This window comes from Cricetulus griseus (genome assembly GCF_003668045.3).
Source record: "Cricetulus griseus strain 17A/GY chromosome 1 unlocalized genomic scaffold, alternate assembly CriGri-PICRH-1.0 chr1_0, whole genome shotgun sequence".
NCBI classification, from domain to species: Eukaryota; Metazoa; Chordata; class Mammalia; order Rodentia; family Cricetidae; genus Cricetulus; species Cricetulus griseus.
In genome coordinates this window covers 108,366,413-108,386,117 of record NW_023276806.1, presented here as the reverse complement: position 1 = coordinate 108,386,117, position 19,705 = coordinate 108,366,413, and the positions used below count along the sequence as shown (strand labels likewise).

At 38.6% G+C, this 19,705-nt stretch overlaps 1 protein-coding gene across 8 annotated transcripts in view; it reads right to left on the bottom strand.

The window, feature by feature from the left end:
• Sclt1 (sodium channel and clathrin linker 1) overlaps positions 1 to 19,705 on the bottom strand; it is a 146,862-nt gene that overhangs the window by 42,110 nt on the left and 85,047 nt on the right. For all 8 annotated transcript variants that reach the window (XM_035451108.1, XM_027391906.2, XM_027391907.2 and 5 more), the window contains 2 exons: positions 13,533 to 13,725; positions 11,070 to 11,266 (listed from right to left, as the gene is read on the bottom strand). In XM_035451108.1, coding sequence (XP_035306999.1) covers positions 11,070 to 11,266; positions 13,533 to 13,725 — 390 coding nt within the window. The remainder of the gene's footprint in view (positions 1 to 11,069; positions 11,267 to 13,532; positions 13,726 to 19,705) is intronic.

The following is a 19,705-nucleotide window of genomic DNA, read 5'->3' as shown; positions in this document are numbered from 1 at the left end:
AAGAGATGGGTAGACAACAGTGTAAGGATACACTAAATAACACAAAGATTGATATGGCTCCACCAGAAACTAGGGGTTCTACAACAGCAAGACCTGAACATCCTAATGTAGACGAAGCAGAAGAAACAACATCAAAATAACTTTATGAAGATGATTGAGACCCTTAAAGAGAAAATGCAAAATTCCCTTAAAGAAATGGAGGGAAAGATAAACAAAATATTGGAAGAAATCAACAAATCCCTTAAAGAAAACCAAGAAAAATCAAACAGATGAAGAAAATTATTCAAGACTGAAATATAGGCAATAAAGAAAACACAAACTGAGGGAATTCTAGAAATGGAAAAATCTGGGTAAACAATCAGGAACTACAGATGCAAGCATAAACAACAGATTACAAGAGATGGAAGATAGAATCTCAGGCGTCGAAGATACATTAGAGGATATAGATTCATAGGTCAAAAAAAATGTCAAATTCAACAAGACCTTAACACAAAATATCCAGGAAATCTGGGACACCATGAAAAGCCCGAAAGGAATAATAATAGGGATAGAAGAAGGAAAAGAAGTCCATCTCAAAGGCCCAGAAAATATATTCAACAAATCATAGAAGAAGACTTTTCCAACCTAAAGAAGGACATGCCTATGAAAGTACAAGAAGCTTACAGAACACCAAATAGAGTGAAGAAAGAAAGAAAGAAAGAAAGAAAGAAAGAAAGAAAGAAAGAAAAGGACCAAGTAACATATAAAGGCAGATCTATCAGAATTACACCCAATTTCTTAATGGAAACAATGAAAGGAGAAGGTCCTGGATAGACGATATGCAGACATTAGGAGACCATGGATGCCAGCCCAGACTACTTTACCCAGCAAAGCTTTCAATCACCACAGACGGGGAAAACAAGATATCACACAACAAAACTAGAAATAAACAATACCTTTCCACGAATCCAGCCCTACAGATAGTACTAGAAGGAAAACTCCACCCCAAGGAAGTTAGCAATACACACAAACATAGTCAATAATCCCACACCAGCAAATTCCAAAGAAGGGAAACACACACACAATACCACCACCACCACCAAAAACAAAAATAACAGGAAGTAGCAATAACTCGTCATTATTATCCCTTAATATCAATGGACTCAATTTACCTATAAAAAGACACAGGCTAACAGAATGGATATGAAGACGGAATCCATCCTTCTGCTGCATACAAGAAACACACTTCAACTTCAAAGACAGACATTACTTCTGAGTAAAAGGTTGGGAAAAATTTTCCAATTAAATGGACCCAAGAAACAAGCTGATGCAGGTAATATCTAACAAAATAGACTTCAAACTAAAAGTAATATAAAGAGATGATTCTTCGAGAAAATCAACAAGATAGACAAACCTTTATCCAAACTAACCAAAGGCGGAGAAAGAATACCCAATTTAACAAAATCAGAAATGAAAAGGGGAATATAACAACAGACACTGAGGAAATCCAGAGACTCATCAGGTTATACTTAAAAAGCCTGTACTCCACAAAATTGGAAAATGTAAAGGAAATGGACAATTTTCTGGATAAGTACACATAGCAAAAAAGAGCTAATACCAGTACTCCTCAAAGTGTTCCACACAACAGAAACAGAAGAAACATTGTGAAACTCTTTCTACAAGTTACAGTTACCCTGATAGGCAAGTCACACAAAGATGCAAGTAAGTAAGAGAATTACAGACCAATCTCCCACATGAACATTGATGCAAAAATACTGGCAAATTGGATCCAAGAACACATCAGAAAAAGCATCCACCATGACCAAGCAGGCTTCATCCCAGAGATGCAGGGATGGTTCAACATATGAAAATCTGTCAATGTAATCTACCATAAACAAACTGAAAGAAAAAAAAAACACATGATCATCTCATTAGATGCTGAAAAAGCCTTAAGCAAAATTCAATATTCCTTCATAATAAAGGTCTTGGAGAGATCAGGGATACAAAGAATACACCTAAACACAACAAAGGCAATATGTAGTAACCCAATAGTAAACATCAAAATAAATGGAGAGAAACTCAAAGCAATTCCACTGAAATTAGGAACAATACAAGTCTGTCCACTCTCTCCATATCTATCTAACACAGTACTCGAAGTTCTAGCTAGAGCAATAAGACAACAAAAGCATATCAAGGGGATACAAATTGGAAAGAAAGAAGTCAAACTTTCACTATTTGCTGACGATATGATAGTTTACATAAGCAACCCCCCAAATTCTATCAGGAAACTCCCACAGCAGATAAATACCTTCAGCAAAGTGGTAGGACACAAGATTAACTTAAAAAAAAAAAAAAGAGTAGCACTCCTATATACAGATGACAAATGGGCTGAGAAAGCAATCAGAGAAATATTGCCCTTCACAATAGACACAAACAACATAAAATATCTTGGGGTAACTCTAATCAAACAAATGAAAGACCTTGACAAGAACTTTAAGACTTTGAGAATGAAATTGAAAAGGATTTCAGAAAGTGGAAAGATCTCCTATGCTCTTGGACAGGTAGGATCGACACAGTAAAAATGGCAATCTTACCAAAAGCAAGCTACAGATTCAATACAATCCCCACCAAAAATCACAGCACAGTTCTTCACAGACCTAGAAAGAATAGTACTCAATTTCATATGGAAAAACAAAAAATCCGGGATAGCCAACCCTGTATAATAAAGGAACTTCCAGAGACATCACCATCCCTGACTTCAAGCTAGAGCTACAGTAATGAAAACAACCTGGTATCAGTAGGAGCAATGGAATCAAATTGAAGACCTTGATATTAACGCACACACCAATGAACACTTGATTTTTGACAAAGAAGCTAAAATTATAAATGGAAAAAAGAAAGCATCTTCAGCAAATGGTGTTAGCATAACTGGAGGTTGGCAAATAGAAGAATGCAAATAGATCTATGCACAAAACTCAAGTCCAAATGGATCAAAGACCTCACTGTAATCCAACCACATTGAATCTTACAGAAAAAAAGTGGGAAGTACCCTTGAACGTATCAGCACAGGAGACTACATCCTAAATATAATAATACCAGTAGCACTGACTCTGAGAGCAACAATTAATGGGATCTCCTGAAACAGATGCTTCTGTAAAGCAAAGGGCATAGTCAACAAGACAAAATGGCAGCCTACAGAATGGGAAAAAGATCTTCATCAACCCCACATCTGACCTCTAAATATATGAAGAACTCAAGAAACTAGACACCAAAATAACAAATATTCCAATTCAAAAAATGGGGTATAGATCTAAGCAGAGAATTCTCAACAGAAGAAACTCAAATTGCTGAAAGACATTTAAGGAATTGCTCAACATCCTTAGTCATTAGGGAAATGCAATTCAAAACAATTCTGAGATACCACCTCACACTTGTCAGAAAGGCTAAGATGAAAATTACTGATGACAGCTTATGCTGGAAAGGATGTGGAGAAAGGGAAATACTTCACCATGCTGGTGTGATTGTAAACTTGTATAGCTGTTTTGGAAATCTGTATGGTGATTTCTCAGAAAATTGTGAACAAATCTACCTCAAGACCCAGCATCACCACTTTCGGGCATATACTCAAAGGATACACACTCACACCAAAAGGGCATTTGCTCAATTATGTTCATAGTAGCAGTATTCATAATAGCCAGAACCTGGCAACAACCTAGATGCTCCTCAACTGAAGAATGGTTAAGGAAAATGTGGCATACTTACACAATGGAGTACTTCTCAGCGTTAAAAAAACAATGACATCTTGAAATTTGCAGGCAAATGGATAGACCTAAAACTAACCCATTATGAGTGAGGTAACTCATACCGGAAAGACAAATATGACCCTCCATCCAGCAACTGATGGAAGTAGATGCAGAGATTCACAATTAACAACTGAACCGAGCTCCTGGAGTCTAGTGGAAGAGAGGGAGGTACGATAATATGAGCAAAGGAGTCAAGACCAGAATGGGGAAACTCACAGAAACATCTGACCCAAGCTAGTGGGAGATCACTGACTCTGGACTGACAGCCAGAGAACCTTCATAGGACCTGAATGCAGGTGACAGTGGGTGGCTTGGGCAGTTTGTGGGGCCACTGGCAGTGAGACCAAAATCCCTAATGCATAAACTAGCTTTTTGGAGCCCATTTCCTATGGAGAGATACCTTGCTCAGCCTAGACACAGGGGGAGGGTCTTGGTCCTGCCTCAACATGGTGATACAACAGAGTATTGATTCCCCATGGGAGGCCTTACCCTCTCTGAGGAGCAAAAGGGTGGGGGTGGGTTGAGGAGAAAGTAGGGGAAGTGGGAGGAGGGGAGGGGGGAACTGGGATATACATATGCTTTACTATCAAAAAAAGGAAAGAAAGGAAGAAAGGAAGGAAGGAAGAAAGGAAAGAAGGAAGGAAGGAAGGAAGGAGAAAGAAAGGAAAAATGTCCAATGGCTTTCTTTAAACACTATAGTAAGGCTCCTACATAATGAGGTTCCTATCCATAGCTATGACACAGATTACCTGTGGTCCACCATTGCCCAGACTCCTGTGCTCTACAGCTACAGTGTGACCCAAAGGACAAAAGACGAAGTGAGCTGAGGCAGTGAGGACTCACACTCCACTTCCATTCCTCTTCCCTTGTGTCTGAGATCTCAGAAAATCATGTTCAAAACAGTAGAAGCAATAGCAGGAGATTTCCCTAGCTAATCATCTTATACACGCCTACGAAGATGAAAAACCTTCTACTGATTAGTTCACGATCACACTTTGTCATTGAACTTGGCATTAACACACTGCTGAAACCTGACCTCATCCTCTACCATTTCTGCTTTCCATTTGCACACCAATTCTTTCACATGGGATAAGACACGTGTATGCATATACTTTTATTTCTGCCTGGAATGCTCATTTAGGATATTTAGATGGACACTTTAAACTATCTTAAGTTTCATTTTTTTACAGAAGCTTCCTTGTCTACTCATACACAGGAATTCACTAATTCATTACCAAAATGGCTTATTTAAAAATTTTGACATAGCACTCCTTTTCTGGCTTGATAATATTAAAAGGGGAGGATCCCAGTCTCTGCTAAATCCTTACTATTTCCAGGCCAGTAGCTTTTCAATAAATATGAGATGAATGAGAAATTTGAAGACTAAGCTGTTGAACAAGGGCTGGCCATCCACCCTTGGTTTAGATGTGGTGATTAAGGATGGCTAAAACACAGGAACACACCAGAGATAGAGAGGCAGAATACAGGTAAGTAAGGCAGAGGGAAAACAATCATGAAAATACCAACATAAAGTTGTAAAGTGGCCAGGGCTAGCAGCATATTTACTTCTTAGAAAAGCCACTCTGACAGCTGTATAGAAGCTGGAACAGAAGAATGATGAGAGATCAGACTGAAGTAGGTTTGTTTTTTAAAGAGCTGTTGTCAAAGACCTGAATGGGCCTGATTGACTGCACAGACAAAAAAGTGACTGCATGTTAGCACAGATTCACCTACATTATCTTAGAGAAGGATTTACCAGCTCACATCTTCAACACTGCCTGCCTATTCCTATTTCTCTAAATACCTGCAGACACTGGATGTCAGTTACATTTGATATTTTGGCTAACTTTCTGGGTAAAACTATTGTTTAGGTTTGTATTTTTTCAAGGCAGAGGGAGGCTGAACTTGCTTGGATATGTTTAAAGGTGTTCTGCATTTATCCTGAGAGCTAGCAGTTCATGCATGTGTCCATTCTTCTCTTAGGCCACCCACCTTCCTGAAAATTAGCCTGTTTCCTTTCCCAGTATGCTACTTGTCTTTTGTCTTTATTTAGCATCATTTTTCACAGTGATTTTCATTTTTTACTCTTCCCTTTTTGGGGGCTTTACGTTTTGTGTTTTGATTCAAAGAATTCTTTATTCTAAGGAAATAAAAACAATATATTACACAGTCTTTTATATATTTAGCTCTTCAATCTATTTGGAATTTATTTTATATATAAAGAACAATTTAAATTATTTATTGTCTCTCTAAAATCATCTTTCACTATTGGCTTGGAAATGCTTCCATTACCATGAACAAAATTACCAACTAACTGTACTCAGTTTCTACATTCTGTTCAAATTAACACAAGAGCACTCATGCACACATGCCATGTATGAGCACATACATTGTTTTTTCTTGAGACAAGGTCTCATTTTGTATCTAGGCTGGCCTTGAACTTTTTTTTTTTCCCCAAAACTTCCTATCACTTTAACTTTATTTATTTATTTTGACAATTTACTGTCCAAGTATTGTGCTGCCATCTTAGGGAATTTTGTACATTTCCTTTTTAATTTTTAAAATTTAGATTCTTTAATTACTACTTATATTTACATATCCATCCCCCCATTCCCTCGCCCTCCCATCCTCCCATGTTCCCCACTAACCCTCCCAACCCATCCCTCAACTCCTCCCCAGGGATAGTGAGGCCCTCCACCAGGGACCTTCAAAGTCAGTCATATCATTTGGGGGAGGGCCTAGGCCCTCCTTGCTGTATCTGGGCTGCAATAGTATCTCTCCATAGGGAATGGGCTCCCAAAGTCTATTTGTTCTCTAGGCTTAAAAGACCCGCTCCACTGTTAGAGGTCCCATAGACTGTCTTGGCCTCCTAGCTGGCACCCACATTCAGAGGGCGTGGTTCTATCCAATGCTGTTTTCCCAGCTTTATGACTAGGGGCTGGCTTAGAAACTTATGGTGATCCTTTTGCTTCAGTTTCCTGAGTGCCGAGATTACAGATGTGCACCTCCATACCTAACTTCCTTAATGTTTCTAGGTTCTTGATTTTCTTTGAAGATTTATGTATTTTATTTTTTATGTGTATGAGTGTTTTGCCTTAATTTATGTCTTTGTGTCATGTGTCATGCATAAGTCAGAAGAAGGTGTTGGATCCCCCAGAACTGAAGTTATGGATGAATTTGAGTTACCATGTGGGTGCTGGGAATCAAACCTGGGCCCTCTGCAAGAACAACAAATGCTCTTAATTGCTAAGCCATCTCCCCACCTCTTATGTTTTATTTTAAAGGACATTACTGTCATTATTAATAAAAGGTCTAAGTGACTGAAGTCCTGACTTACTATGAAAATATAACTACATCTAAGGGGAGCACTCCAATTACTTTTGTTGCTGATCCACGTTGACCAAAATCAACTTGGGGAGGAGAGGGTTTAATCTTATAGGCTAGAGTCCGTCATCAAGGGATGCCAGTGCAGGGGCTGAAGGAGGAAACCAACTCAGTGTGTGTATTAAATGGAGTTATATAACACACTGATAATGCTCCTTGTAGGAAACACAGACTAACAAAAAAAGCCCCAGTGCCAAGCAAGGAACATCCCCTTTCTCAAGTTATTGGTCTCTTGGATCCCCCAAACAATATAGGCTATTTCCACTATTCTTAGTTGCACACCAAAACATCACACACTCCATACACACACACAGGACTTGAGGAATTAAGCTGGCACTGATTTGGAAATCATCTTTCTGAGAGCTAGCTTTCTCAGTTTCTTAAGGTACTATATAAGCTTCCAAGAGAGGAAAGTTATGAATAATCCTACTCAGGTGTAAAGCCTATGAGCATAACAATGACAGACCTGCACAATCCCCTGAGCATGGGAAGAGGGGGGAGGGAGCTACGAGAATGAGAAGGGAAGAAGAGAAAGGATGCAGAGGTCATGAGGGAGCAGAAAGGTTGAGTCAGGTGAAGATTAGAGGAAAGGATATGTGATAGGTAGGGTTTTAGTTGGGGGGGTGGTAGGGGAGGAAGGGAGGGAGAAGGGAACTGGGACTGTCATGTAAATCAATCTTGTTTCTTATTCAAATAAAAAAATGATAAAAAAAAGACAGACCTGGCAAGATATTCCCAATGGTGCAATAGTGCCACTTTCATCTTGGGGGTAATCAACAGTTGTCTAATTCAATAGGAGGAAATTCATGCCTGATATTGTAATCTAGAAAACTACTCATGGATAGAGAGATAACAGGATCCTAGAAGAGAACCTACTACTGCAATTTTTCTAAATCAATATAGTTTTTAATTGTATTTTAATACTTATTCTGATACCCCTAGATTAAGCAGAGTTCTCATTCTGCATCAAAGAAGCTTCTGTTTGAAGAAGACAGAGGCTACTACAGAGATCCAAAACTGGTCAAAATGAAAAGAATACGTGACTGTGGGGTGCCTAATTCTCTATTGGCACATCAAGGCTGGAGAGATAGTTCATCAGTTAGTGCCTAGGCTCACAACCAACATATCAACTGGTCTATCTACAATACAATCCCTATGCCTAGGGCTCAGGAAACACTGTGGAGAGTTGGAAAGATTGTAAAGGCCAGAGGACCAGGACCTAAGCTTCAAGTTAGTGTCTTCTATATATGACAGGGATGTTGCACTCATGAAATCTCAATATGGCTGTCTAAAGATCTACATAATGACCACATCAGCTGTAGGGCCAGCAGGGGTGTGGGGATTTCCACAAGGTTCAACCCCCCCAGATGAAGAGCTACAGGGAGAATCAGTTTTCTCTAGAAAACAGTTCTGAGGCTGGGTTTTAAAGATAGATAGAAAGGGAAGCTTTGAAATAGAAAAATGAAAACAAAGCAAGATCCCAGTCAGAGTTACTGGATTCAAGTATATAGTTGGGAGTCAACTGTCTAGGCAGGTGGCAGACTTGTTACTCATATGAACATCTGGGAGTATTGGAACAGCAATGGTGGAATATCCAAATAAAATTTCAGGCCAAGATCACATTTAAGTAGGAATACTCCTTGGAAGGTTGGTTAGTTTTAAGTTGCTTACTTCATGGAGTATTTTGACTTATTTCTCTTAGTGTACTTAGCTACTATCTGATGCTATGCTACTTTTATAGAAAACTGATTTTAAAAAGATCTTTATTATCTAAATGGGACTCCAAGAAGGAGGCAATGTAAGGAAACAGAAATTAAATCTAGAGATGACTGGAGAGGATGGCCTACACTGGGGCCTGGACAACCACTGTGATAGCAAGGAAGATAAGAACAGATGCAAAGAATATAAATGCAGTAACATAAACTGGAATCCTTTTGTGATACTTTCTCTTTTCTCAATGAAATGGCAATTGAGGTTACTGTATTAGTTACTTTTCTATTGCTCTGCTAGAACACCATGACCAAGGCAACTTACATAAGGAAGAGTTTATCTAAGCCTTAGGGCTGCAGAGGGTAAGAGTCTATCACCATCATGGTGGGGAAGTGTGGCAGCAGTCAGGCATAGTGACTGTGGCAGAAAGCAGAGATCTCATATGTAGAACCCTAAGCAGAAAGCACAGAGAGAAACTGAGGATGGTGAGAGAATTTTAAATCTCTGAGGACCTGTGTGGTGTGCTGTACTCATTCAAGAAGCTGAGTATAACCAACTGAAAAACTCCAGTTTTTCCTTCCCAGAGCTTCATCTAGCTTTACCATATATCATACAAGGTAAAAATTTAAAATATAAGAGCATATTAGTACTTTTTAGTCAAAGATCAACCAACTATAAGCGTTCTTTAATTAAAAGCAATGTGGCATAATATATGCAACATTAGTATAAATTACTCTGATATTAATTTCCCATAGTAGTTCTCAAAAAAGTCTGTAGCTATAGTCTATTTTAACTTTCCAGATGCTGCCACTAGCTGGCCACATGATCAAGTGACCTCCAGTTTGCAGTAAGACACATGGACCACTGTACTAAATGAAATAGAATTATTTTTAAAAAATTATTATTTTTACTGACTTTTTGTGAAATTTTATACCTATATACGATGTAATTGATCAAATCTACCTCACTTCCCAACTTCATATCTTCTGTCTTGTTCTGAAAAATAATGAGTCCAATTTGTGCTACCCATATACATACAGGAGTGGGGACATCCACTGGAGTGTGGTCTCTTCCTCCCCATCTAGCCATCAACTGTCAATAGCTCTTCACTTAGGAAGTGGGGGAGGGTCATGAGCCTTTTCTCCTCCATGTTAAAAATTATTATTAAAACAAAAAAGTGATGAAAATAGCATATTCAAAAGCCCTAGTATGATGCCTGAATGAAACAAAACTAACAACTAAAACAACAAACTGAACACTGGAGCCAGCACTTCCTGTGCCATGAAGGACATTTACCACATTTCACACGTGGGATATGGTTTTTTGTCATTCAGAGAAAGGGCTTTGGTAGAGACACACTATAATTGACCTGGGGTTCCAGAGTCTTTCCTCTCAGGGAAAAGGTGAGCCACACCTGAATTCATGTCCCTGATAAACTATGAGGCATGCTAAATAATCCTGAAACCACTGTATTATGTGGAATGTTCACTAAATTAATAAAACAAGGTATTTTATTTGACTTATAATACCATTTTTTCTTTCTCTTTTTGGTGTGTGTGTGTGTGTGTGTGTGTGTGGTGTACACATATATGCTTCTGTGCATAGGTATGTGTCCATGCAGAGGCCAGAGGTCACTATCTCATATCTTCCTCAATTAATCCATCTCTCAGGGAACCTGGAGATTAATGATTTGGCTAGTCTGGCTGGATGTCAAGCCCTAGGATGCCCTCTTCTCAGTGCTAGTGCACACCACCATGCTTAACTTTTTACTTAGGTGCTAGGGATCTGACATCATGGGTGTCATCTACTATTTTTTTTTTTTTTTTTTTTTTGAGACAGTCTCTCACTGACTAGGAACTAAATAAGTAGGCAAGGATGGCGGGCCAGTGAGCCCAAGTATCTATCTGCCACTAAAACTAGTGCTTTTTTTTTTTTTTTTTTTTTTTAAAGAACGTGGTTTTGGAGGATCTAATTCAGGTTCCCATGCTTGCTAGTGTTTTACTGAGAGAGCTATCACCCACTCCTCAGAATTATACATTAAACAAACAAACCAAATAGAAGAGAACAATAAACTATAGTTTTAAATCATTTCTTCTGTAAAAAATCTATTCTTAAATAATTATTAATAGTAAACTTACTTTGTATTGCTGTTTTGTAAAGCAAGTATCAAGCAACTACAAACAGTGGACCTACTTTAGACTGTTGATCCTCATTTCTGCACATTCAGTAAGTTTCTTTGTTTCTTCTTTCCACCTATTGGCTGCCTTTTGTTGAGCTGCCAATAGATGCCTCAGTTCAACAATGGAATTCCGATTACTGTCCTCCATCTCTCTCAACTGAACTTCAAACCCATGTTCCTTTATTGAGAACTGATGCTCCATTGTACTGACCTAAGGAGTAAAAGGAACAGTTATTTTCCTCTCAGGATTCTAGGAGTTATGTGAGCCAATGTCATACACAAAAAGAGTAATCCATTGTCCTTATGAGATTTAGAAACCTCTAGGTGAGGCATCTAAGTAAGCAGTTAAGCATACAATTTGTCTCCACCATGAATGAAATGGATGTATACTTTAGTGAAAACACAACTACCATGGACTGTGTGTGTGGTTTTTCAAGACACACTTTTTCTGTGTAGCCTTGGCTGTTTTGGAACTTACTCTGTAGTCCAGGCTAGTCTTTAACTCAAGAGATACACCTGTATCTGCCTCCCAAGTGCTGGGATTAAAGCTATGTGCCCATATATTTTATTTTCAAGTTTGTAAAGTAGTACAAATTACTTTGCATATGTAATGCAAAAGATGAAATGTCATTTTATCTTTTAAATATGGATCTAATTGAATTAGTATTATAATTGCAAAAATAATTCTTTTCCTCTTGAACCACAGTGTGCTTCTGCTACAAAATTAGGTCATCATTACAACATAATTTATTTCTGGACTTTAGTTTGTGCTACTGATCAATACAATTATTTTGATGTTGACAATACGGTCTAATTACTGTAGCTTTATACAGATATGGTTCTTTTTCATATTTTACAGAGTAAAAATCTTTGTAAGACACATGACTATTTTTTTCATTTCTGACTTCATATCCTTATGAATGCTTACAGTCCTGGATACCTGCAACAGAAGACAGTCAGTAACTGCATGTTGATAGGAATTAGGTCAGAACATGACATCTTATGATTCCTTGCAGCAGCAATAAACAATGTGAAACAACAGTATTGCTACTTTATTTACATTCTCACTGTGAGCCTGAAAGATGAAGATCTTTACTATAAAAAGCTAGTGCCATTTACAAAAATATAATGGAATGGAGGGAGATAAAAGAGATGTTGATGGAATACCATGTGTTTCTTGGAAGTGCCTTAAATGGATTATCACAGGGTAAAGGAAGAGGAAAGGGGAGAGAAAATAAAAGGTAAGGATTTTTCTCAGATGAGACTTTTGCCCTGTGCATTCTTCTTGCTGCTGTTTTTACACTAGCTAGGAGGTCCTCTCAGAGAAAACTGATAGAACATCCTCTTACGGATGTTGAAGAAATTCAATGTAAGAAATTAATGAAGGAGAAAGGATGGCAGACTAAAAGCTGGTAGTGCCCAAGTTGCTTTGGCAAGATCATTTTGTTGTATGGCTGGAAAATATTTTTTAAAAAATTTGTACGTAGAGAGAAGATAATCAGGTTCAAGAATGCTGGATGGGGGATGGGAACATGAGGGAATGGGATGGTTGATTTGGAGGAGGGACAGAAAGGGGGAAAGCAATGAAAAAGATATTTTAATAGAGGGTGTGATTATGGTATTAGGGAGAAACCAGGTGCTAGGGAAATTCCCAGGAATCCATAAGGATGACCCCAGCTAAGACTCCTATCAATAGAGAAGTGGGTACCTGAACTGGCCTTCCCCTATAATCAGATTGGTGATTATCCTACTCTCCCTGTCATCATAGAACCCTCATCCAGTAACTGAAGCAGATGCAGAGATCCACAGCCAAGCTCCAGGAGTCTAGTCAAAAGGAGGGAGGAGGGATTGTATGAGCAGGGCGTGGGGTGAAGGGGTTGGGGGGTGGTCAAGATCACTAGGACAGTGAAACCCACTGAGACAGCTGATCCGAGGTTGTGGGAGGTCAGAAACTCCAGACTAACAGCTAGGAAAGCTGCATGGGACCTATCTAGGCCCTCTGTATGTGGGAGACAGTTGTGTAGCTTGGTCTTTTTGAGGGGTCCCTGACAGTGGGACCAGGATCTGTCCCTGGTGCCTGAACTGGATTTTTTGAACCCATTCCTTATGGTGGGATGCCTTGCTCAGCTTTGATGCAGGGGGAAGGGCTTGGACCTGACTCAACTTAATGTGCCAGGCTTTGTTGACTCCCTATGGGAGGCTTTAGAGGAGTGGATGGGGGTAGGTTGGGGGGGTGGGGTGGAGCTGGAGAAGGGGAGGGAGGGGGAACTGTGGTTAGAATGATTGCCAAGTTCCACTAGTTAATACTTTGAGTTATGATTTTGTATTATTTGATGAGGAGGTACAGACTAGTGCACGAATCTGCGCACCAATGTACACACATACACAGTACCTGAAGAATGTTTCACTAGGAATCTAATGAATTTTCTCTATACCTTGATCTTGCCAAGAATACATTTAACTCATTTTGAAAATACCTTTAATTTTGCTTTTTTTTGGGCCTCCAGAGCAATTTTTCTTAAATCCTCAGTCTCTTTCTGTAGTTGTTCATTTTCTTCCTGAAGTTTCAGCCTTTGCTCACTGACAAAGCCACAGTTTTCCCTTTCAGACTCCAGTACAGTTTGAAGTTTTTGGATCATTTCATGAGAACGTGATATCTCTTCTGAAGAACTTTTTGTTTTTTTTAAAACAAATGAAACAGAACAGAAAAGATCAAGACATGTACATTTTACAATTTAGACTTCTGTTTTCTTTATTCTGAATCACTTCTTTTCACTTCATCATGGTGTTGAATATTGACCCCAGGCTATATCTACAGCTGTACTCTTTTTACTTTTGACTAATGTGGTTTCAAAATGTACATAAAACCAAGTAAATGCATTTAATTTAACAATTTAAGTAAGCTGACCTGATTTAGAAAATCAACATGAAATTTCTTCTGATTTTTTCCCTAATGTTGAGAATTGTTGCATTAAGAGAACAATGTGAACCCAATAGTAAACAGATGAAGGAGCTGCTAATCAAACTTTTACTTAATGTTAATACCATAGGAAAACACAACAGCTGGCACGCCTTTAATCCCAGCTCTTAGGAGGCAGAGGATCTCTGTGAGTTCGAGGCCAGCCTGGTCTACAGGCTTCAAAACAATACAGAGAAACACTGTCTCGAAAAACAAAACAAAAAAAAGAAAAAGAAAAACAAACAAACAAAGTAAAGTAAAATCAATCTGCATATTTCCTGCTATACTCCTTAGAACTAGGCTTTATAAATTTAAATTCTCTAAGCTTATTTTAGCACAGGTTAATAAGTTATTTTCTCAGCCATGGATTATTAGATCAGGAATTCTCTAAACATTTATTTTTCAATCAATATACTGCTAATTTTCATTCCTATTTTCTGAAATTTCTCTTTCAATTCCAGATAACAATCACTCTAAACATACTCTATTTTTCAGTTGTCACAGGAAACATGTAAATGCTACTAATATTGTGATGGCTTAATGAGAAATAGTGCTGGGCATTCATGCTTGCTATCCCAGCACATGGAAACCTGAGGCAGGAGGAATGCATTGACTTTGAATGCCAGCCTGGGCTACAGATTAAGTTCCAAGTTAGCATATGCTATATAATAAGACCTAGTCAAAATAAAAATCTAAAGAACTCAATTATTAGTTAAAAGTAACTTGAAAGGAGAGAAATTCTTAATACGCACAGTTTTTACCTGATGGCAGTTTTATTACCACAAGCCATAGCTTATGGTTCTATTCCAACCCTAACTTCCCCAATGCTTATAATTGGCTCTGAACTTCCATTTCTGTCCTGTTTAGACTTTTGCTTTTCTAGTTCTTCATATTCTTCTTAGTTTTAAGTTCTATATGAAATCATTCATTTCTGTAACATATGGTTTTAATTCTATATAAAATCATTAATTCCTATTAACACATGTAGCTATGTTTTCTTTTTTTTTTAACATTTTTTAAAATTTAGAAACAATTGTTTTACATATCAAGCCCTCTGTTTCCTCTCCATCCCATCCTCCCATGCCACCCACCAACTCCCCCAGCCCAACCCCTACCCACTCCCCAAGTATAGTGAGGCCTTCTATAGGGGACAATCAAAGTCTGTCACATCATTTGGGACAAGGCCCAGGGCCTCCTCCGTGTATCTAGGCTGAAACAGTATCCCTTCATAGGGAATGGGCTCCCAAAGTCCATTTGTGAAATCTGGCACTAGGGAAATGTTCAGAGATCCACAAAGATGACACCAACTAAGAATCTAAGCAGTAGAGGCCACCTTTGATGCCCTTTCCTTATAATGAGAATGATGACTACCTTAATTGCCATCCTAGAGCCTTCATCCAATAGCTGATGGAAGCAGAAGCAGACACCCATAGCTAAGCACTGAGCCATACTTCTAGAAACCAGTTTTAGAGAGGAGGAGTGATGAGCAAAGGAGTCAAGACTGTGCTGGAAAAACCCACAGAAACAGCTGGCCTGACCTAGTGAGAGTACAAGAACTTCAGTCGTAAAGCTGGGGAGTCAACGTTGGACCAAACCAAACCCTCTGAATGTGGGTGCCAGTTAGGAGGCCTGGGCAATCTATGGGACCTCTAACAGTGGAACCAGTATTTATCCCTAGTGCTACTTTTTCTTTTCAAATAGTAAAGTTCCAAAAATCAACTTCCTGATGAAATAGTATACACAGGCATTGGTCATAAAAGGACATTAGTATCAAAAGACATTGCAACAGAAACAACCATGTGTGTGCCTCCTAACAGAAGTGAATAATGTACCACCACCAGCAGCAGTAGCAGCAGCAAAATAGAAGAAAGAGAGACCACAAGAGATTAATAGAGACTTGAGAAACAGTGAAGTTAGCATTTTTGAAACTAGAACTGGGCTAGAGAATGCACACTCAAAAGGAATCTTCTGAATGATGTGATCATAAGCAAGTATTTATCAAGGATAGCCTGAAGATACTGGAATGCTCCCACTGCTTTCCCATGGGTTGGTGAGTACATAAGAAATGATGCTGGAGAGAAGCACATTGCTGTGGAGAATTTCTGGAAGCTTTGGGATCTCCCATTGTATCACCAATGCAAAAGAACTATACTAGGAAGAAGTCTACTAATATAAAGATGGATGAGCCTTTGTCCTATATGGAACATTTAAAATTATAAAAAGATGATTTTACATGTTAGAAACAGGGAAAAGCTTTCTACCCATTGCTCACAACCCATAAGCAGCACATGAAAAAACACACAATGAGGATGAATTCACACTGGGAAGAATTAGTATGGAAATATGCAAAATGGGAAATTGTTTAGATAAATTTTCATTCCATAATTTTAAAGGACTCACATAAAAAAAAAGCATCATTATATAATGTGGTGGTTTGGAGAATGGTCTCCATAGGCTCATATGTTTGAATACTTATCCTTAGTTGGTAGAATTATTTGGGAAGGATTAGGAGATATAATAGTCTTAATGAGGAGGTATGTCACTGGGGGTGAGCTTTGAGATTTCAAAAGCCCACCAGGCCCAGTTAGCGCTCTCTCTTTGCCTCCTGCCTGTGGATCAGGATGTAGCTGTCAGCTACCGTTCCAGTGCTATGCCTGCCTGCCTGCTACCAGGCTTCCCATGATTATGATCATGAACTAACCCCATGACACTGTAACCCCAGTTAAATGCTTTCTTTTATAAATTGCCTTGGTCATGGTGTCTCTTCACAGCAATAGAACAATAACTAAGACACTAATCAGTATAAGTCTTAAGATGCTGTCTTCTGTTTATATTGATGGAAAAACTTCATGCATGTCAAGAATACTAGTGAAGACTTTTTAAAAAAATTTATTTTTATTTTTTTCTCCATTTTTAATTTGAATTAGAAATAAGATTGTCTTATATGTCAATCCCAGTTCCCTCTCTCTCCCTTCCTCCCCCCTCCAACTAAAACCCTACCTATCACATATCCTTTCTGCTCCCCAGGGAGGGTGAGGTCTTCCACAGGGGGGGTCTTCAGAGTCTGTCATATCCTTTGGGATAGGGTCTAGGCCCATCCCTGTTTGTCTTGGCTCAGGGAGTATCCCTCTATGTGGAATGGACTCCTAAAGTCCATTCCTATGCTAGGGATAAGTACTGATCTACTACAGGAGGACCCATAGATATCCTCACTGAAACCCATGTTCCTGGGGTCTGGATCAGTCCTGTGCTGTTTTCCCAGCTATCAGTCTGGGGACCAAGAGCTCCCCCTTGTTTAGGTCAGCTGTTTCTGTGGGTTTCACTAGCCTGGTCTGGACTGTGCTCATCACTAGTCCTTCTCTGCAACTGGATTCCAGTTCAGTTCAGTGATTAGTTGTAGGTGTCTGTTCCTACTTCTACCAGCTGCTGGATGAGGCTATAGGATGGCAATGTAAGACAGTCATCAATGTCATTATCAGGGGAGGGCATTTAAGGTAGCCACTTCTCTGTTGCTTAGAATGTTAGTTGGTGTCATCTTTGTAGATCTCTAGATGTTTCCCTAGTACCTGATTTCTCTTTAAACAAAAAATGTCTCCCTCTATTATGTATCTCCATTCTTGTTATCTTCTATTCTTCCCCCGACTCAACCTCTCTGCTCCCTCATGTCCTCCTCATCCCTCCTATTCTCCCCTTCTCATTCTCCTAGCTTCTTCCCCCCTCCCCCCATACTCCCAATTTGCTCAGGAGATCTTATCACTTTCCCCTTCTCCAGAGGAACATGTATGTCTCTCTTAGGGTCCTACTAGGAAGACTTTTTATATCAACTACGTACCTTAATATACACCAACAGAGAGACAAACTAGCATTTACAAATGTTTAACCAGACTAATTCAAAGAAAGAGAATGCTGTGTTTTTGTTATCATTCAATTCTAGAAAATTTTCTACTTCTGTCCTGATTTCTTTGATGACTCATGAAACAATGTTCAATTTCTATGAGTTTGTGTATTCTCTGAAGATCTAATTAATAAAATAAAATTTAAAAGGGAGACAATGTAGCAAAACATTATTTTAAGGTGTGTGACTTTTGTTCATGCTGCATTTGTTTAACTCTGTGAAGCTATGATTCTTTGTCTTTCTAAAGAACCTTATGGTCTAATAAAACTCTGAACGGCCAACAACAAGGCAGGAGCAAGGATAGGCAGGCTTGGCAGACAGAGTATAAATAGAAGGAGAAACAAGAAAGAGAGGGAGCAATGAGAGAACAAGGGGAGGAGGACATCAGGGGCCAGCCACCCAGCCAACCAGGGAATAAGCGTGAAAGTAAGATATACAGAAGACAGAGAAAGATAAAAGCCCTGAGGTCAAAGATAGATGGAATAATTTAAGTTAGGAAAAGCTGGCAAGAAACAAGCTAACCTAAGGTTGGACATTCATAATTAACAATAAGCCTCCTTTTGTGATTTGAGTATTGGGTGGTGGGTTCCCCCAAAAGAGACAAGACAACAATTAACACCAATGAAATTCACTAGGGCATATTTTGAAAAATCTATGTTCTAATGAATTGGAAAAATCTAGAAAAATTTCTAGAAGTGACCTACCAAAACTTGTAAGTTAGATAACTAAAATAGATCTGTAGTGATGAAAATATATCAGTGATAAAAATTTTCTCAATTAAAAATACGACTGGATTCTATAGAAATTTAAAGAACCAATACCCATGTTCCTCAAACTATTGCATAAGATGGAAAGGGAAAGAATAGTGCTAAATTTATGTACAAAGTCAATATCACCCTGATATTAAAACCATATAAAGACATAACCAAATGAAAAAAATTTCTTGCTGAACGTCTCAATGAAATACTTGCCAACTGAATTTGACCCCACATCAAAAAGAACATTCAACATGACCAAGTCAGTTTCATTTTAGGAATGAAAAGCATGATTCAACACATTTATCTACAAATGTAATACATTACAATTGTTGATTCAAAAATGGAAATAATGTAATCATCTCAAAAGATGCAGAAAGGTCTTCAACAAAGGTCAACATCCCTTGATAAAAACCCAAAGAAATCAGGAATTCAAGGATTATACCTCAACATAATAAAAGCTACTCATGATAAAATAGCCAACATTATAGTAAATGGGAACAGGCTTCATGCATTTCCTTGAAAATCAGGAATGAGACAAAGTGTCAGCTCTTTCCACTTTTATTCTTCGTAGTGATTGGAGTCTTAACTATAGCAGTAGAGAAAGTAATAAAAAGGATACAGATTGAAAAGGAAGGCTCTTTGGGAGCCCTCTCCACATAGAGGGATACTCTCTCAGCCAAGACACAAGGGGGAGGGTCTAGTGCCTGCTCCAAATGATATGACAGACTTTGAAGATCACCCATGGAAAGCCTCATGGAATTTCTGGGGAGCAGATAGTGGCAGGGATAGAAGGCTGGTGGGGGGCAAGGGTGGAGGGGAGGGAGACTGAATGGAGATTGACATGTAAAAGAAGATTGTTTCTAATTTAAATTAAAAAAAGAAAAAAGAAAAGGAAGGCACTAAGTTATTTCTATTTGCAGAGGTATAATGTCATACAAAAGGGAATCTAACAACGCAACATAAAACCTCTTAGAAATGATAAATACTTTCAACAAAGCATCACGATATAAACACCAATGTAAGAAACCAGTGGCTTTC